Below are 21,327 nucleotides of genomic sequence, written 5' to 3'. Positions count from 1 at the left end.
GAAGAATAAGTACCATAAGGCCCTGACTCTTTCACGTCACTACCTTGGAGCCCAGAGGGATCACGTTCTGAAGCTCTACGTCCTCCTTTTGGGGTTTTTGGAGGTTTTGAGAACACGCACCATTGAAGGGGTGACATACGTCTTGCATGCTTATCATATCATGTCTCCAAATGTGTTACTGCACATGTAATCATCTTCCAATGAGAAACTTGAAACATGGCCTACATAGTTTATCTGCACATGGCATAAGACCATTATCCTTAGGTGGCTATGATTGACAACAATGATTAAATATTCCTGGTTCAAGCTGGGCGATTCTCGGGTTGGTGTTACCTGAGGAGTAGGGCTTGCCAAATCAGATGGGAGCTTTCTGCTAGTCAACATCAGGTAAAATAATAGGTATCTTGAAATTGTAAGGCAAGAGGACGCTTTAAGTCCAAGGTCATTACGAGGAATCAAATGTGAGTACTTAGGTCAAGTCTGCCTTGTTAAGTGCATAACTCATGGAGAGTCAACATCAAAATTTACACAACAGGCTTTGGTTGCCGGAAATCAGCCCACGTCTCCTTTTCCATCAACTCCTTAAAGAGTGTTGACCTTGGAGCCCCCTGCAGCAACATGTGATTTAAGTCAGTGCCAGGGCATAACAACGAAGTCGTACTGGGCTTTCTCTGTGTAGAAGGCAGATTGGCTCATCTGGTGGTAACTTTCCTTCATATCAATTTTAGAGAACATCTTGGTCCCATTTAGGATTTCCAAAATGATGTCTATCTGAGGCATGGGAAACCGACTCTTCATTGTCAGCTTGTTAAGTGTGTGGTTAACCCTCACACAATCTGGCAATGCTGTCCCTCTTCTTGACAAAGAGAATTGGAGATGCATACGGAGAGTTGCTTGGTTGATGAAGCCGCTCTGCAATAAGTCCTCTAGTTGCTTCTCTAGCTCTTCCTCCATCATCTTACTGAGACGGTAGGATGCTTGCTAGGTGATGATGCGCCAAGCATAAATGCAATGATCATCCGGCTGATGGAGGAAAACTCGACGTGAGGAAAATCTTCTGGTACTGCTGTAGCAAGGGTTCCTGTTGGGGCTCATGGCTGTAGTTGATGTGGCTGCATTGATGTAGACCACATAGGCTTCACCACCTCGTTGAATCTCCCGAGACATTTGAATTGATGAAATCAAAGGTTGGGGAAGAATGTCTTGAAGCGATGCAATGAACTTCGAGCCATGACGAGAAATGGTGAGTTTCAACTTTCAAACCCCTCTGATGATAATTGAGTCAAACCTCGTACGGATGCCACCATTGTGCGCGTAATATGATGTCAGTTGTCTGCGTTAGTGCAACCTTGAGTGGCTAGCAGTTTGTCCACCCTGAAATCTTTAGAGTGGCCGAAGTGGCCTGCATGGTACTCTCCACCTATTGTCGCAAGAATGTGCCATTCAAGGCGATGGTACCTATCAGAGAGAGATAATCGGGCCTGCTGGGCAGGTTTGGTGGAGATGATGTCCTTGGAACTCCCTGAATCTGCGAGAATAAGGGCCTTCTACCCACTAATCTGGGCCATAAAACTGGAATATAGTGGGAAACTCATGAAGCTCCCCCTTCTACTGATCTACAAACTCCTTGATGACAACGAACATCATCTTCATGGGAGCTGAAACCACTAGAGAACCAACTGGAGTGGCAGATCTGTCTTGAGCTTCTTGAAGTGAGGGCAGTCCTGCTTTTTGTGACCTTGGATACCACCATAGGAACAACGGTTCTCCTTGCTATCTTCTGCTTCACTTTTCCAAGTGTGGGTTCAGTATGTGTGCGTGCACCAAAAGAAAGAAAGTTTATTAACATCTACAAAAGACCAAAGGGTCTATGAGACTGAACAGAAAATAGATACATTGAGACCCAAGGGTGAGTAAGAAAAGGTCCTCTACCCAAGGCTGATGCCTGTGATGAGAAATAATAGTACATCACGCTATTGCTGTGAGAGAAGCCCACAAAGGGGAGCAAACACCAAGGAGAATCCCTTGGTCATCTATCAAGTTGTCACCCACTGTGTAGGGTTACAGGCCCTCTACTCTAACACATCAAATCAGAGGATCCTACCTTTTGATGTACAGCCTTGTGATGTCTCTCCATTGGTTGCTCCAAATCTGAATATTAATATAACTATCTTTTCCATTAAAGCTATCAATAGACATCAGTTATGATGAATTTTTGTATGCACAAAATTTGGGTGTCCCTTGACATGCTTGAACATAGAGAGAATTGTAGCCCCCCTCCTTGCGTGCATGTGCAAACATACTTCTGTAGTTTTTTGAAGGTTGCATAGAGCTCCTTGCTATGTCTCCTTTGTTACAGATAAATATACTATTGCGATGATGTTTCACTTTCTAAAGAATACTCTTTATCATGCTAATGTGGCAGATGATGCCATGGCGATATTGATGGCATTTCGCTCACCTGAAGTGGAGATAATTGGTATCACAACCATATTTGGGAATGTTCCAACAGTTTTGGCCACAAACAATGCCTTATATTTGGTACGATCTTGCCCATTGATTGGAAAAAACAGAGCAAGTTCATTCCAGCATAGAAAAAGGGAGTGTAGAGGAAACATGGTAACCATCCTTTTTAATTGTTAAGTGCTTTTTGCTGCATTTTGGCTTCTTAAAAATCCTGCTATAGATTTTCTATGTTATATGAGTTACCAATTTATGATGATAACTGAAACTAACCAGAAAGGTGGATCATGAAGAAGTTTACTTGAGCCATCCTTGGTAACCTGTTGTAAAAGGTATAAAAATGTTAAGAATATGAAAACATGCAAAAGAATCATTGTGCACAGGTTTTTCGACATTGAATTCCGTGTCAAAGATTGCAGCATGGATTCGAGGCCAAAGATAATTTGGCTTGGGAACATGCAGGACTGTTTTGTAGATTTTCACAGACATGCAAAAGCCATCATGTTGATTCTGCTTCGTTTGGAAGTTAGGAGATTTCAGAGTGAGCATATATTTTTCTTGCTTTAAAAAGACGAGAGAAGAGAACTTTCTTATTTTGGGAAAAGTGGCCATTGTGGAAAAATAGGTTTGCATATGAAAAAAGGGTGATTTTGGCATTTTTTGTTTTTCTTTTGGATCTACGTAGTGTTGGAGAGTTTGAATTTCTTGGCAACAAACTGAAATGGTAATAGAGGTTTAGTGCACAGATCTTGAGGTGGTTGCGATTCAAGATTTGGCATGGAGGAGTTTGTACCTTTCACTTTAGGTGAGGATGTTATTGGGATTCCTTTCGACAGAGCTTCCCCCTCTGTAGGTGTGGGGGTCCTTTCCCCCCGTTGATTTTCCTCCACTTGACAGGAGGAGCTTTTCTCAAGAGAAGGTTGTCTCGGCCACCAGGTCGGGTAAAGTTTTTCACCCAACTTCCTCTTGTCGATGAGGATTGTCAGCTCGAATGTCGTAGCATGCAACGGTAATCTGATCGTGTAATTCTTTAAACCTTTAGCGAGGAATTAGCGTTATACACCATAGAAGAGAAAGGAGATGAGGGTAGAGAGAGAGTAGAGTCGACAACCGATTGGGTCCCTGTACCCACTAAGGGCCCCCTCCCCCAATAAAGGGAGAATTTGCTTTATACTTGGAGAACTGAGAAATACAAAGAACACTCTTCGAGAGAACACGGAAATGCGCTTTTGAAGAGCTCACTGTGCACATGTATAGCAGACCCAAAGACCTGAGAGGCAACGCCAACCAATACCGAGACCTTGATGGTGTCCACACTTACGATGTAGGATGCTTGTGCAAGGCAAGAGAGAGGCTTGTGCTGTCCACCGGAATGCAGGGTTATTGCGTGAGTGAGAGAGTGAAAGCTAGGAGTGATAGATCCTATAAGAGAATTGAGAGATGACTGAAATAAAGAGCTATGTAAAACTGTAAAAGATAAGTGAAAAGGGCTGCTGAAACAGACCCCAAACCTTACTCTGTTTGCTTTCCGACTCCCCGTTTGATGCGCTGCGTAACACCTTCCCAGAGGGCCGAACTGATGCCAAAGGCTGAGGCTGGTCAGAGGGCCACCGCTAGGGAGTGTCAGGCTGTTCAGAGTGGGCTGGAGAGGAGCTGTAGGAGGCTGAAGGAGGGGGGGAACTGAATGAGGAAAGACGGCTTGGAGGCCCCCTATTTATAGGGCTGTTGGGGCTGAGCCAACCTGCCCCAAATAGCCGACTGAAAAGTCGGATGTTTTGGGACTGGTTGGCTGGTCCCTTGGCCCCATAAAGGCAGCCCTACGCCCCATAAATGGTAGCCTAGGCCTATAAAGACAGCCCTTCCCTTGCCATTCTCTTCACTTATTCCAGCCCTGAGGGGGCCCAGAAGGGCTTCTATCCTAGGCTGGACCTAAACCTAACCCTAAACCCAAGACGGAAACACTACCCTACGGTTCTCCAGTGGGTACCAATGAACAAGGACTGATCTGTCTAACCTGAGCTGAGGTTGAGAGACTGACTTGCGTAGCTTGTGCCTGATTGTCCCTGGACAAGGGCTCACAAAGGGGTCACAGCATACGACAAAATCTCCTATTAGGGAACTATTACGCACTTGTCGATGTAGCCAGTGTGTCACTTTGCACCCAAGTGCAGGGGTGCATGTGACAAACGTTCATGGTCTAGGTGGTGTGCCACATCGCCGCCGTAGGCAGCTGATTCGTAACCAACTTTGTCCAGGTGTTACTAGGGTCCCCATAGACATACTCTTTCTACAGGAACACAAACTGGATGCCAGAGATTGTGTGAAGTTAGGCAAGTTGCTTTCAAGACGTGTTTTGGTCGCCTGCCTTGGGCACTAGGGGAGGCGCGCTAAGACCCTTGCTGAGTACTACACTAAAATAAAAAAAATCTCAATAGCTCAAGCAAAAAAAAGTACAAAACATATCACGTGCTGTCTGAGCACTTTTGGTTCTTCTTCTATGCTCCCCTCGGTGGTTGGAAATGGGGTTATTGTTCCCTCTAGAGCCCAGTGGATTATTCTATTTATTGGTGGGCATACGGTAGGCTTGCTAAACTTGTACGCCCCCAACATCAGAGGGTATCATGTCCTTCTATGAAAGGAACTGCTCTGTTGGGCCTCCATTGTAGAGTCATGGATTATTGGAGGTGATTTCAACATGGTTGGGATACCTTCAGATTAAAATCGGCAGCCCTTCAAAGGAAAGAGCAGAAACGGCCTACAGATACTTGGATTCAAGAGCCCCTTGCTACAACAAGGGCTCATTAACAGACATTGTTAGATTAGAGAGAAGAGTATGCCTTTCACGTCCGAGAGTCATTTAGGACTCAGATTGGTCAGATCGGAGGTAGAGTCAATAAACACTTTTTCTCAAGTCTTGGCCCCAGACATAGCAGAGAAAGTGTTTCATAGCTTATTGACTTAGACGGGATTCTACATATAGATCCTGATGCCGTCATGCATATTGCTATAGATTTTTATACCTCCCTTCTTACGGCAGATCCTAACACACAGCCAGAGATGATGCCAGGGATGCTATTTGGCATTGTATACCTATGTTGGTGAAACTTGATATGAGAGTCTTGCTTGATGCACCTTTCACCAACATAGAATTCAGGACTACTCTTACTGCCCTCTAGAAGGGAAAATGTCCAGGTTCATAAGATCCATCTAGTGCTGTCCATCCAGTCTCCTCCCGAGGTGGGAGCACATGATTGTATGCTGAAGGCACATGGTGGAGAGGGAGAGAGAAAGAGGGTAGGCTAGGGAGAGAGGAAGTGATACTCAAAGAGAGACATAATGAAATGGAAATGAAATGACTAGAGCAATGAACCAAAATGAAAGTACTCACATGTAGACCAAAGAGCTTGTAGCTTGATACTTGATACTTGATTGATTTGACAGTAGACAAGTACAGCTCTTATAAGAGTACACACACACATAAGGCCCACAATATTGGAGTGACAACTTAGCACACTCTCCTGTAGTCAAGTCTTGGAGTGTTTTCTCCTTCCTTAAATTCTCTGAAAGATCTATTTTCATGTACACATGTCTTAGCTTTATCCATAGCTTGGCGGATGTTATCTCTCGCAAGTGCTAGCATCTCCCGCATTTGAAAAACATAGTTCGCGGTACTTGGCAATTTCTAAGGTATCTCAACCATGGTTCGATTTGCTGGTCTATAACCATAGTTCAACTCGAACAGACTCATTCTTGTAGAGGAATGTTTTCTATCATTGTAGGCAAACTCTAATAATGGTAATAACTTGTCCCATATATGTTGTCTCAATGATACATATGCTCTGAGCATATCCTCTAAAGTTTTCTTCACGCTTGTACCTAGTGTGGAGCAGAACTTCTTGAGGTCAATGCTATGTCTAATCTGGTTCTATGGGAGTGTCCACCTCCACTTGCTCTTGTGCCTACTGTCATTTCTTGTGTCATCCTGCTTCAACATGTATCCACTTGCTTGGTACTATTTCTTTTTGTTTTTCAATAGTATGCTTATTAAGAAATGAAATGTTTTCCTACTATTCAGTTACAGACAATGGGGACTAGGTCTAGCATTTGAGGGTGGACCCCTGTTAGGAACCCGTGGGTGTGATCAGAATTAAATTCTGACAACTTTGAAATTTTAGGGTTTTTGGGAGTGACGTGGCAGCTGACACGTGGCAGACTGTCACATGGAATCTGAGCTGGCAGGTCAGTCCACCTGTCCCACACGTGGCAGCATGCATGGCAAGTGGCAGGGCATGCAGGCCAAGTGTTTGGCCCCAAATCTGGTAGATTTGGGGCAGGTTGTGGGCTGTCCTCTTTGGGACTGCAGCCCACCAAAAATCTGGGACAAGTGTCCACCTTCCACTGTAGGCCTGGGGGGGGGCTGAGCCTATAAAAGAAGGCCTCTCCCCTTCATTCCTCACATGAAAATTTCGTTACTTTTCTTCTCCCTCCTTTTAGATGATGTAGTAGAACCTCTCCAGCTCCTTGGGTGCAGCCAGCTTCTCCCCAGGCCATTCTCTCACCTCAGCAGCACTTTCTCTCTCTACAACAGCACATTCTCTCTCTACAGTTCCAGCCCCTCCTCTACAGCTATCACTCCATAAAAGCTTTCTCTCTCTAGCCTACAGGCTGTTTTTCTAAGCTGTTCTCATTCCAGCCCCATTTCCACACTCTCCTCACCCAAGGTAGCTTTAGAGGCATCAAGGACTTCATCTACAAAAGGGTCAAGTCACGAAGGGAGCCTGTATTGTCAAAGTTTATCTCATTTACAGCACTATTTCATGTTGTTTCTACTATCTTTCTAGAAACTAGTGCTTGTCTCTAATGTTGGATGTAAGTGGTGATTGTTGCAGGCTTCTTCCTTGTGGATTGGGCAAGCCAAGAGTTGAAACCTGAGCTTGGAGTTCTCCTTTTTGTTGTCTACCTTGTACATATGCTCTTGAGATTTGTATCTAGGTCCTAGGTTTTCACTGAGTTCATCAATTTGGAAGGTGCATTGCACCTTGGTCTTGTATCTCCATTTTCAAGAATAAAGTGAGCCTGGATAAGGGGGGGGGGCGTCTTGGCCCCTCAATCATATTGCATTTTCCAATGATGTCACTTTGTGTTTAAGCTGTATAAGTCTTAATTCCAGCTTAATTGCAAACTCTTAAGTTCAAGTATATGTTTGGTAACTCGCAATCATCTCATTCAAATGCCTCTGCAAAATCCGTTGTCTGAATTGATAGAAAGCACCGAGTAGTTTACATTGGTATCAGAGCTTATGCAGTGGTCTTGTACTCTCTGCTTTCTCTTGTTGAGTCTCTCCTTCATTGAGTCATCTTGTCATCATGGTAGCCAATGGACCTGACCCTCCTCCTAACCTGCATGAGTTGAGTGCTCTCTTGGCAAACATTGCTCAACAGGTTCAAGTGTTGGAAAGCAGCCAAGCAGAAACTCATGACATAGGGCCCCAATCCCAAGGAAGAGGCCGTGCGGACAACACCAACTCCAACAAGGAGGGAAGATCATCCTCTTCCTCCTCGAGGTAGACGGCGTCATCGGAGTCCATCTCCTTCGAGACGTCCACGGAGACGAAGGTATGCAAAGCATAAGGTACCTCTTGGAGATGAGCTCTTCAAGTTTACCAAGTACAAGGGAGAGGACAAGCCCGAGGTCTTGCTGGCCTGGATTCGGGACCTCGAGTATTTCTTTGAGGGGGGCGAGTACGAAGACAAGGTGAAGATTTTTGTTGGCCGTCCTGCACATGCAAGACTGTGCTTCACTCTGGTGGGCAGCTATGGTCAACACTGGACAGCAAGCCCACACCTGGAAGCGCTTCAAGAAGAACTTGATGAGGCACTTCCTGCCTAAGGAGTTTAAGAGAGATACAATGGTGCAGTGGGACATTCTCCGCCAACGCCAAGAAGAGAAAGTTAGTGAGTATGTTGATCGTTTTTGGGATACTTTGTTAAAAGTTCAAGCATTCAGTAGGAAGGATAAAAAAGAGTAGCAAAGGAAGTTCTTTGCTGGCCTACGGTATATCGTTCAGCATGAGGTGGACATTGCCACTCCTACTTCTCTCGAAGACACCATCAACATCGCCTTGAAGGTGGAGAAGAAACAATCTTTCTCCAACAAGTGGAATGGCAGCAACAATAAGCGGAAGTCCCAGGGAAGCTCTTCCAAGGAACAAAAGGGTAAGGAGACAGCAAAGGACGCACCAAAAGAGCAAAAGTCAGCCAGCCAGCCTCCTTCGAAGAAAGCAGCCCGCACTTTCAGCTCATTGTCTCCACAACAGAAGCAAAAGTATTACTCCGAAGGGCGGTGTTTCAAGTGTGGCGATCGAGGCTACAACTTCTACGAATGCCCTCAAGCTGCCAAAAACAGCAGCAACAAAGAAGCAGCCCTCAAAAAGCCAGTTTTGGTAGTTAACAAGGTGGAAGCACCTCCAGAAAAGGGAGCTGTAAACAACACCCATAGTTTGTTGAAAACATGGGGTTAGGTAAAGGATCAATCCACTTTGTTTTTGTTCGACAGTGGAGCTACTCACAACTTTATTTCTCATGAGATGGCACAGAACCTCGGGATAGCCCCAGAGGATAAAGGAGAATCCTTGGAGGCAACTGCAGCCTTCAAGAACCAAGAAGAGAAGGTGTACCCCATCATCGGCAAGCTTTGGGTACACATCCAGGGGTACTTGGATCATCTACCCTTCATGGTGGCACCACTTCAAGGATTACATGTAATTCTCGGCATGCCCTGGCATAAGCAAGTCAACCCCTGAATCGATTATGTGAAGAATATTCTAACCCTCCAACATAAGGGTAGAGATGTGAGCATTACAGTGGGAGTTTCAGGAAACACCATTCCTATGGTAAGTCATGCACGATCTCCCAATTTGCTTAAGAAAGGAGTATGTTCTTTTCTAGTGTTTGTACGCAATAAGCAACCAAGTGAAGAAAAGTCAGATCCTCTCACAAAAGAAAGATTAGATTTCCTTCAGGAATTCTCTAGTTTCTTCTCTCAGGAACTTCCTAGTCACCTCCCTCCTGAGAGACCAGAGGATCACAAAATTGACATAGTTCCAGGGTCTTCACCTCCAAATAGACCCCCATATAGAGTTAGTCAATCTCAACAAGATGAAATCTTTAAGCAAGTCCAAGAACTCTTGGACAAGGGAGTGATCCAACCCAGTAGTTCTTCTTTTTGCTCTCCTGTCTTACTAGTCCAAAAGAAGGATAAAACCTTCAGGATGTGCATAGACTATAGAGCCTTAAACAAACAGACGGTTAAGAATTGTTTCCCGATTCCTCGTATAGACGATATCTTTGATCGTTTAGGAGGATTTGAAATTTTCAGCTGCATAGATCTTAAGAGTGGCTACCATCAGGTACGAGTTGTACTTGAGGACATTCATAAAACAGCCTTCCGAACCACATTTGGGCTGTATGAATATATGGTAATGCCATTTGGCCTTACTAATGCCCCAGCCACGTTCAATCGACTGATGGAACGGTTGTTCAGGAACTATAGACAGTTCACTGCCGTCTTCTTTGATGACATCCTCATTTTCAGCAAGAATGAGGAAGCGCATAAGGAACATCTAAAGATTGTATTTTAAATCTTAGCTGAAAATGCTCTTTACACAAGAAGGTGTCCGTATGGACCCAGCCAAGATACAGACAATTGTAGAGTAGCTTGACTTGAAGAATGCCCATGAGGTAAGGTCTTTTCTAGGCCTATGCTCATATTACCGAAGGTTTATTTGGCATTTTGCTGAACTTGCAGCCCCTCTACATGATCTCACTAAGAAAAATCTGAAGTTCAGATGGACCCAAAAAGAAAAGGACTCTTTTAATGCTCTAAAGCATGCCCTGACTACAGCTCCTGTACTTATCATTCCTGACTTAAGGAAACCATTCCTAGTAGCAGTTGATGCGAGTGGCGATTGCCTTGGGGCTTCTCTTACCCAGGATGGTCATGCTGTGGCCTTTGAAAGCCGACGGCTAAGAGATGCTGAACTTCATTATGATATCTATGAAAAAGAACTCTTAGCTGTAATTCATGCTCTCAAACTTTGGAAACATTATCTTTTAGGGATAGATTTTCTTGTAAAAACTGATCATGAAAGTCTTAAATATTTTCTAACTCAACCTCTGATCAGAGAGAGACATATGAAATGGTCTACCTTTCTGCAATCATTTCATTTTCAGATACAATATACTCCTGGAAAAGAGAATGTAGTGGCTGATGCCCTTTCTTGTAGACCACGGCTTCACCATATTTCAGTTCCCTATCATGATGAGCTAACAGCCCTCAAAGAATTCTATGAGGGAGATGCTGATTTTGCTCAGCCATGGGCACATTTGAAAGATGGAGGCACCCATCATGCCTACCACATCAGGGATGGCTATTTATTCATGGAGAACAAACTATGTATCACAAAGCAGCTTAGATCTAAAGTGATGGAGGAAAGCCATAACCCACCCTATGCTGGTCATAGGGGTATTGTGGCCACTTTTTCAGCCATGGATAAATTTTTCTACTGGCCTAATATGAAAAAGGACACTGCTGCCTACATTTCAGCTTGTCTCGCATGTCAAAAAGCTAAGTATGAGAGAGGAAAACCCAAGGGTTTACTTCAGCCCCTACCCATTCCTGAGAGACCATGGGAACACATCACCATGGACTTCATTACAGGAATTCCCAGGACCAATCAAAATCATGACATGATTTGGGTGATAGTAGATCGATTCAGCAAGCAAACCCACTTCATTCCTTGCAGAAAGAATCTCAAGGCACCTGAAGCTGCCCATTTATTTATTAGACACATCTTTAGACACCACGGCATGCCCAAGTCTATAGTATCAGATAGAGACTCAAAGTTCACTAGTAACTTCTGGCAGGCTTTGTTTGAGAACCTTGGAACTCTTCTAAGTTTCTCCTCATCTTTTCATCCTCAAACGGATGGCCAAACTGAAGTTACGAATAGTACACTCTTGGATTTGCTGAAATTTTATGTGCATGACCAGCAAACCTTTTGGGAGAAATTCCTTTCTCTTGTGGAGTTTGCTTATAACAACACAATTCATTCCTCCATTGGAAAAGCTCCTTTCGAAATTGTATAAATTCCACTCATGCAAACAAAAGAGAAAATCTTTGCCGCTGATCAATTCGTGGAGGATTATGACTCTGCTTATGCCACAGTTCGAGCAGCCATTCAAAAGGCACAGGAGAAACAAAGAGCAGCTGCAAATAAAAGACGGAGGGCGTTTGCAGTGAAAGAAGGCTAATGGGTCTTATTGAAATTTAAGAAAGCCCGGTTAAAAACCAAAGTGGGCAAAAAGCGCATCTACTTCAAGCTATCCTTTCGATATCATGGTCCTTTTCAGGTGTTGCAGGTAATAAATGATGTCTTAGTCCGATTGAGACTTCTAGAGCATTGGAAGATCCACAATGTCTTCCACGTAAGCTTGGTGAAACCCTTCATTGGGGAACCACCTCAAGAGCCCACACTGGACGATGCACCTGAAGTAGAGGACACTGAGATCTTGTTGATCCCAGAGCAAATTATTTTGCATAGCTTCACTATGGGACGTCGAGGCACGACTCGCAAAATGTACCTTTTGAAGTTCAAAGGGTTCCCATCCACCGATGCCCAATGGGTGGACAGAGCTACATTTCAGGAGTGTCCTGAAATCCTGGATGCTTATGAGGAAGCATTTCAGTTGCGGACAACCGAATGAAAGACGGAGGGAATGTCATCCTGCTTCAACATGTATCCACTTGCTTGGTACTATTTCTTTTTGTTTTTCAATAGTATGCTTATTAAGAAATGAAATGTTTTCCTATTGTTCAGTTACGGACAATGGGGACTAGGTCTAGCATTTGAGGGTGGACTCCCTTGCTTGGGGTTATGGGCATTAGTGACCCACAAGAGTGATGGCCTCTCTTTGAGAGGAACATCTGGAAACCACACCCCACCTGAGTACCCAAACATGGGACCAATCAAATGCACAGATTGCATACCGACCTAGGAACCATTCAAGAGAATGTTCCCTGAGCTTTGGGTGTGGGCCTGGCAGCATGCCAAGAGTAATGGAGATACAAGATAAGGCGACAAACAAATGAGCTCAGTATGGCTCAATTATGACCTTAGAGTACGCCAATAGATAGTCTAAGCTGTTAGGAACCCGTGGGTGCGATCAGAATTAAATTCTGACAACTTTGAAATTTTAGGGTTTTTGGGAGTGATGTGGCAGCTGACACGTGGCAGACTGCCACATGGAATCTGAGCTGGCAGGTCAGTCCACCTGTCCCACACGTGGCAGCATGCATGGCAAGTGGCAGGGCATGCAGGCCAAGTGTTTGGCCCCAAATCTGGTAGATTTGGGGCAGGTTGTGGGCTGTCCTCTTTGGGACTGCAGCCCACCAAAAATCTGGGACAAGTGTCCACCTTCCACACTAGGCCGGGGAGGGGGGCTGAGCCTATAAAAGAAGGCCTCTCCCCTTCATTCCTCACATGAAAATTTCGTCACTTTTCTTCTCCCTCCTTTTGGATGATGCAGCAGAACCTCTCCAGCTCCTTGGGTGCAGCCAGCTTCTCCCCAGGCCATTCTCTCACCTCAGCAGCACTTTCTCTCTCTACAACAGCACATTCTCTCTCTACAGTTCCAGCCCCTCCTCTCCAGAAATCTGCCCCCTCTCAGCTCTTCTAGAACAGCAGCAGCATCCTCTCTCCTTCACCTAGCCTGGAGCAGCCACAGCCCCTCTCTCTCTCCTGCTGCAGTCTTATCTCTCTACTGCAGAATTTCTCTCTCTACTGTTCCAGCCCATTTCCCTTGCAGAAATCTGCCTTTTTGTGCACCTCTGGAACAGCAGCAGCTCCTCTCTTACATCTCCTCCCTTGGGATCAGCATTGGCACTCTCTCTCTACAACTATCACTTCATAAAAGCTTTCTCTCTCTAGCCTACAGGCTGTTTTTCTAAGCTGTTCTCATTCCAGCCCCATTTCCACACTCTCCTCACCCAAGGTAGCTTTAGAGGCATCAAGGACTTCATCTACAAAAGGGTCAAGTCACGAAGGGAGCCTGTATTGTCAAAGTTTATCTCATTTACAGCACTATTTCATGTTGTTTCTACTATCTTTCTAGAAACTAGTGCTTGTCTCTAATGTTGGATGTAAGTGGTGATTGTTGCAGGCTTCTTCCTTGTGGATTGGGCAAGCCAAGAGTTGAAACCTGAGCTTGGAGTCCTCCTTTTTGTTGTCTACCTTGTACATATGCTCTTGAGATTTGTATCTAGGTCCTAGGTTTTCACTGAGTTCATCAATTTGGAAGGTGCATTGCACCTTGGTCTTGTATCTCCATTTTCAAGAATAAAGTGAGCCTGGATAAGGGGGGGGGGGGCGTCTTGGCCCCTCAATCATATTGCATTTTCCAATGATGTCACTTTGTGTTTAAGCTGTATAAGTCTTAATTCCAGCTTAATTGCAAACTCTTAAGTTCAAGAATAGTTTACATCTTGGCTCTCCTTTTATTCTTAGCTACACATTTGCTCTTCTTGCGATTTTGTAATGGTATCCACATGCTTTGGAAGGCAACATTGCTGGAGTGGAGGGACCTGTTGAGGTGGGGCTTGGGACTGCCCCAACAGGTACATGGTTGAAAACAAGGGCAATGGTTGGCAAAGAAGCCAAGTCCCCTACTCTAAGGAGAGCTGCAATTTCCGTTCTCCGACCAATCACGCCTTTGTTCAGGGTGTCTAGCACAACCTCTGATGTGGAAGGGTGGTCAGGTTCTCTACCACCTATGAACTGAAAGGAAAGAAGGGAGCTTAAGAGCAAGGGTTGGGGAAAAAGTAAGGGGACAGTCTGCCTGTGAGCCCTCAGCCGTGCAAGGACTGACAAAGCCCAACTTGGATTTGGGTCCTAGGAAGGCCACAAGGAAGGGGTGAGAAATTCCCCAACAAAGCTGCAAGCCAGCTCATGTGCCATCCGTATGGTGAGCAGAGGGGGAGTGGCACTCACATGCAGCGAACCAGTGGCAAAAGGAGATATCAACCCTCCATGCAGAGAGGGGAGAAGGATGGTGACAGATGCAAAGAAAGGCCATGGGCAGCCTGTGAGAGTATGGGCTAATCTAGAAATCTGCAGGCAGAAGAAAAGGGCAGCGAAGAGCAAGAAAATGTGGGGGGGGCGGAGGGGGGAGAGAAAGAGAAAGGGCAGGCCAAAGGAAGAGGAGGGAGAAGGAAACTATGATGATTAGAAGCTGGGAGATGGAAGGGCTGAAGTGGGGCAAGCTATGGGAGGAGAGGACAGGTCAGGTCGCGAGAGGGAGCTGTCATGCAGAGTATTTACACAGTAAGGTCAGCCTTGAGATGTGACTGGTAATGAGCATGCATTGACGTTGCACTTTTGTGAATGATCATGAATTTAAAACTTGAACTTAAACAGTTGAGAATAAGAGTCAAAAATATGTAATATTTGATCAAACTGGGCATGGAGGACCAGTCCCTCCCTTTGTATGAGAAATACAAAAACTGTGCCTTTACAACCAGACTGGAGGGGATTGTTGACAGACCCTATCAATCATAGATACATGTAAAATTATAATATCTGCAGTGTGGAAAGCTCACATCTCTGTTTAGATAAAACATACAGGCCAAATGCAGTATGAAATTAGCCTGTAGTCCAATTGCAATGGAACTCGTGTAGAAATCCTCTCCCTTGCACATTGCACACAGGTGACCAAGATCAGATGCCGAACACCAGGGAAAGCATAAAAGACAAATTACAATGCTCTCACTATCTATGTGCACACCAAGCACAAGCCTCATATTCAACAATTTTTGGTGTAGGATGGGTGTGTATTTCTGGAAAAGGCAGGAAACATGCACAAGAACAGATAAGGGAACATATCGTAATGAAGAAAAGGGGACGCGAGATCTGGAGGCAGCAAGTAGCCAATGGCTGCGATTCCATGTGGGAACATTTTCTCGCAGCAGTTCACGTACAAGGGCATGGAGAAGACTGTAGAGTATAAGCTTCTGGCAGGAGCAGACGGTATGACAATGCAGCTCTGGATAGTGAGTTTGGAAGCAACCTGCAAGAGCGTGCAGGGGTGCCAGGGACAGCCAAGAGACAAATCACAAACATGAGAGGACATATGCAGTGGGGAAGAAGGTGCAAAGGGAGGGTGCGAGAGAATGCCTGTGCAGCTATTCAAATGCAGATTAGGTCAACTTCGAACAAATGTAAGAAAGCTCAAGTATCATTCTGAGCTCATGGTCTTCTGCAAATTGACTTGATAGTTGAAATACCCTACAATGTGCATCCGTGGAGGGTTATGAGTCTTCTCAATCTAGTATACACTCTCTCTATATGGTTGTAACGCACATCAAATTGATGATTTAGGATGTACTATAGCTCTGTCCTTCTTTATCATAGATCTTATTTTTACAGAGGCAATTGTTTTTATGTTACTTGATTTTGTTATAGGTCTGCTAGGTTCTTGTGTAGAAGGCCACTCTGCAGAAGAGTTGATCTGATTATCATAGGAAAGCAATGAAATTTAGGACTTGAGTACATATACAAATATCTGAAAGCCCAGTTTGACTTTGCACACTATGTATGGCTGTCAATTACTGGCATAGGTATAGGAAAGTGTTATATCCTTGAAGAAATGTTTTTGGCGAGCTTTATAGTAGCAAAACCCATTTAAGGTCTGTGTAGCATGATTTGTGCTTAATGATGCTTTTTATTTGCTATCAGTTGGACCTGATTGGGAGGGAAGATGTTCCAGTTGCACAAGGTTCGATCATGTCAATCAAGGTACATAAACAGCTTAAACTCCCTCTCCTTTTTCAGCGAGAGTTCTGACACTAGTATCAAGACTCATGCTCGATGGATAATCATTGCATTCAGCTCCAATGATTTATGTAAGCTTTTATGGGCAATGATTAGTATTTTAGAAGCATGCATCCATATTCTTTTTTTCTTCCATGAAAAAGACTTCTATTAAGTATGAAAAATACCTGCGTGAGCAAGCTCAAAGCGGAAATACATCATGCTGTCCATCAACAAAATTCTCCCGGAGCCCAGCGCTAACGGGCTAGCCTGCAGCACTGTACGAGCTACCTCCGAGGAGTCAAAAACAATCTAGAAGAAACCTTGCCCAAGCAAACGAACATCTGTAAGGTGCCCTGCGAGGTCTCCAGGTAGAGTGGCGAGCATCTAGTCCCTGGCCTGTAACCTGGAAGGGTGGGACCCATGGATGCGAGCAAAGAGCGATGTTGAGCTCTCCTGCTCAGTATCTTTTTTAAGCTGCTGCAACTCGTCTTTTGAGAAAACAACTGTTTTCGTGGCTGGTGGAAGTGGATGGAGATTGGCTGAAGGCAGAGTCATCGCCAATCGAGGTGGGTGAGGCCGATTCGAACACAAAAAGGTTCCTTCCGTACTAAGCTGCTCGGGAGAGAAGGAGGAGGAAGGTGAACTGAGCAGGAGGAGGAGGGGCTGAGGAGGGAAGGGAGGAGGGGGAGGATGAGGAAGAGGATGAGGAGGAGGGAGGAGGCGGAGAAGGGGTAGGCAGAGAGGAGGGAGGAGGAGTAGAGGGGGAAGGAGGAGGGGCTGAGGCGAGGGTAGAAGGGGCAGGGGCGGGTGGAGGTAGAGGAGGCGGGGGAGAGGGCTGAGGCGCGGGGAGGGAGGGAAGAGGTAGGGCTAGAGGAGGCGGGGGAGAGGGCTGAGGCAGGGGAAAGGAGGGGTGGGGGAAGGGGACGGGGTAGGGGAGAGTAGGGAGCGGGGAAGAGGAGGCGGGGAGGGGGAGGGCTGAGGGAAGAGAGGAGGGGGGGAGGCGGGCTGAGGGGGCGGAGGAGGGGAAGCGGGCTGAGAGGGCGGGGAAGGGGAGGCAGGCTGAGAGGGGAGGGGGCGGGATGAGAGGGAGACGGAGAGAGGGCGGGGGAGGGGTAGGGAGGGAGGAGCTGAGGGAGAGGGAGGGGGAGGGGCTGAGGGAGAGGGGGCAGCAAGGGTCGGGGAGGAGCAACAGCTCGTTTCTCTTGAGCAAGTAAATTTGGCAGCAGCAGTTCCATCTCATTGGCCATAATGTCGTACGTATAAGCGGCTGAAGCAAACGCTTCATAAGGCCGTTTAGCAGTCACATATAATCTGTGTTTCAAATTATACCACAGGCCTTGGGCGGTTTCGGCTAATTGTCGCTTCATATCTCTGAGGTTTGTTGAACTGAGAAAAACACTGTCAATTTCTTCAGCCATCTCCTTGAGATATTACTCTACCCCTTCGAGTGCATGAACTCTTTCTTTGAGAATGGTGTTCTCAATGTGCAGGTCTGTATGCGAGACAGATAGTCTCTCCAATTGGAGGAAAAACTCCGATTTTATTTCTTCTAACCAGGTTGTGAATGTCGGTAGACATTCTCTCTACACCCTGACTTGGCCTATAAGCTTGGAGATCTACTTATCTTGTATTTCCTTGTATTGGGTATATTCCTGCTTCATCGCTGCAAGTTCACTTTTGTCTCTTCGAGTTGTTTCTGGGTAGTTTGCTGCTGAACGATGTAATCATGTACGGCCTGTTTGTCCTGCTTCAATTCCATGATCTGTTTGTGAAGTTGCATCTGTCCTTTTCTTTGATGCTCGTGGAATGTTTGCATTTCCTGCAGTGCATGTTGTGCCTCCATGGTCGATACCTTTGCACCTTTGCTTGTGGTCCGACTGATGTGTGTTGTCTCTTGCAATTCCATCAACTTTCAGATAGGGGAGAGTGCTTCGAGCAAGCTTCTTTGAGAGGATGTTAGCAAAAAACGAGACAGATCCTCCTCGGGTTACCATTTCTCTTGATTTGGAAACATCAACTTGGCCTTCGGATTTAATTTGATTTTCTTTTCCGGCTTGGTGTCGGATGGTCTAGCCAAAAGCTCGGCATTGGTGAGAGGCATATCTTAAAGTTTTTCTGCCAACGAGACTGACCATACACGGTCATTGTGGCTTCTTCGTTGGTGTAGTGTGCATCTTCAAGATCTTGAATGACTTGTTGCTTCCCTTTTGCATCATCATCACCCGGATTATCATGGATGTGTTTTGTTCTTTCTTCCCGATACTACACAATTACCTCAGGACCCTTCTGGCCTGCTTGATGAGCATACTCGAAAAGAGCACAAATAAAAGGTGCGATTTTGGTGTGGGCATTGGATGTTTTTAAATCCTTCCTTGCAATCTCACTCATCAGCCTAGAGTGAAGAAGATGTGCCCATGAGATTTTTGTAATTTTATCTGCTGCACGAATTGTTGCATAAGAGTCACGGCTCATGGGTTGGTCTTGACTAACAATTGCAATCATTCCAAGTACCATACAAGTTGTTGTCGCCTGCATGCATCCTCAACTTTGGCGATGAAGACTTGGCTGCTTTCACTAATGGGCTCTGCATTCTTGGTGGAGCTGGATTTTGAGCTCGAGCTTTGGTTGGTACTCTCCTTTTTGGTTGTGCAGGTAGTGGGTCAAAGTTCAATCTTCTTTGGGCTGCAACAACTACACTTGCTGCTATATTGGTTGCAAGAGTTCTTTTGAGGAATTCCTCTATCGGTGTAGATATCATCAACGTATTGAGTTCAGCATGCACTTCGTATAATTCGGTGTTGTGGAGTGAGCTGTCAGACGAGCTTGTTCCAATTAGTGTGTAATTTGGAGCGTGGAATATATCTTGTTAATCCTGGTTAGTTTGAGTCGCTGCTTCAACACGAGCTCGATTACGTGTGAAGTAGACGTATCCTATTTGTCTTGGTGACAATGGCTCCTGAAATCTATCTGACATGAGCCGAGATATCGGCCATGAAAGAAAAGAGAAGGAGAACTGATGTCATTGGATTATGTCGGACTACTTGTACTGCAGTCTAGCCCACGAAGTTGCTTGTAATGTTGATGGAGCTTGATAATTTGAAAGCTTGTGTAGTACTTTGTTGTCAATGCAATCGTTTTGATCTTGATTTTATTGATGAAGTGCTGCAAAACAACCCTTTGTCGCTTTGTCCAGTTGGAACCAGTCCGACGCCGATCCGCTTTTGTCGAAGACCCAATCCGAGAACATGCTTTGTAGTCGTTTGCACCTTGTCGCAATTCTTCTGACTTGTTCAGAGGTTGCTGGAGACTCTTGAGCGTGTTCTTTCCATGAGTTCTTGCTAGCAAAAAGTCGTAATCTATCGCCTACCGTAGTCCGGTGGAACTTGGATTTTCGTATGAATTCGTGTTATGAACGCATCGATTTGTCGAGTTGCTGTGTCGTCTTTGTTTTGTATTCAAGTAGCCTTTCTGCAGGCACTCCGTTGTTGATTGTATTCGTTGGAGTTGTCGCTATTGTTGGTTTCTTGTTGTTCGAGTCATTTTGGATCGCACTGTTGTCACTCTTTTGCACAATTGCTATGTAGCAGCAACCGGCTGGGATTTCGAACACAGTAGCGGATCGCCAATAGTGTTATTGGTGTCTCCCAAAGGGAGAAAAACACCAACACACATCCACCTCTGGTAGTGGAACTACCAGAGTTGAATTCATGTCTGGCTAAAGTTGGAAAGAGACAAATCAGAGACACGCATTCAGAGAGACGAAAGAACGTTTTGAAAAGACAAAGGCTTGCACAACTAGTTTGTATTTCCAGCTTACAGCATACAACTCAACTCCAAAAAGGAGATGACATCATGCTTATAACATATTCTGATAGTACTCCGATAATAGTCGGATTTCTAAGCATCATTCACTAGACAAGGCCACTACTCTAGATTGTGAGTAGTTACAAAATGGCCTCTACTTCTATATTGCTGTTACTCCCCAAAGTGATGGCCACATGGGTGAGAGGTGGGCCTCAACAGAGAAGAAGAGGGAAGTGGAGAAGGAAGAGGAAGAGAAGAAGGGAAGAGGAGAAGATAACATGGCATTCACAAAAGGCAGTATGAGACAACTCCAAAGATGAGGATAACTTGTATTCCAATGTGCGTAACCAACAAGTGAAGACCAAAGTCAATTATTTGGCCTTTTATACTTGCCACCTTTTGAAGGGAAGGCCGACCCTATTCCCTTTATACTACTCTCTTTTCTCATCCTTTGCAATCAACTTGGGCCTATTTGGTTCCAAGGCACAATCCTAGCTCTACAAACTTGCCATCATCCATCAAATGACATTGCCACCTAATGTACTTAACATGCCTTCCTTCCTGTTCGGATGCATTTCCTTCCTTTTGTGCACTTTCTGTGAAATTTCTCGTTTTCCGCTGGCGCTTCATAGGTCTTCACTAGATCCTTTGTTGTGGATTCTGCTGTAATTGGTATGGCATGGCATGAGTGTTTGTAATGGCTAAACATTGGGTGGTGGATTGGAGCTGAGTACTTGAGAAAGAAAAAGGAAAAAAAGGACAATCTAAGATGTAAGTTAGTAGGAGAAAGGTGTTAGTAGGGGTTGATGTAAGATCCTAGTGGTGTTAGTGTTAGCAGAGTAAGTAAAGTGCATTCTCATGCTCCTTCTTAAGTCCCATTTTTGCTTTGAGTGGCACTTTTATTGGATTCTCTTCAAACTGTTTCTTTGACATGCCATGTTTGAACGTCCGAAATTGTGCATGACATCTTGTCTTGTGTTGCTGCATTGAAGCTCATTAAGGGCTTTTCCTGGTAGTTTCTTTTATCCCAATAAGGTACAGGTGATCTAGAGCTTTAATTGTCCCAATCATCAAATCAAGAGGGGTCTGATAATACACTATACAAACTCCTAAAATGAGGACTATGGCTGAAGAAGTTTATAGCATCTTGGGTTCTAGGAAAGTCCTCTAAATTAAAGTGATATTACATTGGG

The 21,327-nt window shown here is 45.0% G+C and overlaps 1 protein-coding gene across 2 annotated transcripts in view; it reads left to right on the top strand.

Annotated features, from left to right (window-relative positions):
- Window positions 1-21,327, top strand: part of URH2 (uridine-ribohydrolase 2) — a 41,000-nt gene that overhangs the window by 1,101 nt on the left and 18,572 nt on the right. For both annotated transcript variants that reach the window (XM_087390512.1, XM_087390511.1), the window contains exons 2-3: window positions 2,426-2,541; window positions 16,253-16,312. In XM_087390512.1, coding sequence (XP_087246638.1) covers window positions 2,426-2,541; window positions 16,253-16,312 — 176 coding nt within the window. The remainder of the gene's footprint in view (window positions 1-2,425; window positions 2,542-16,252; window positions 16,313-21,327) is intronic.

Source organism: Dipteris shenzhenensis, chromosome 19, assembly GCF_047967505.1.
Source record: "Dipteris shenzhenensis isolate YYH24624 ecotype China chromosome 19, Dip_SZ_1.0, whole genome shotgun sequence".
In the NCBI taxonomy this organism is placed as follows: Eukaryota; Viridiplantae; Streptophyta; class Polypodiopsida; order Gleicheniales; family Dipteridaceae; genus Dipteris; species Dipteris shenzhenensis.
The sequence above is the reverse complement of the archived record's forward strand: the minus strand, read 5'-3'. Positions and strand labels throughout refer to the sequence as shown.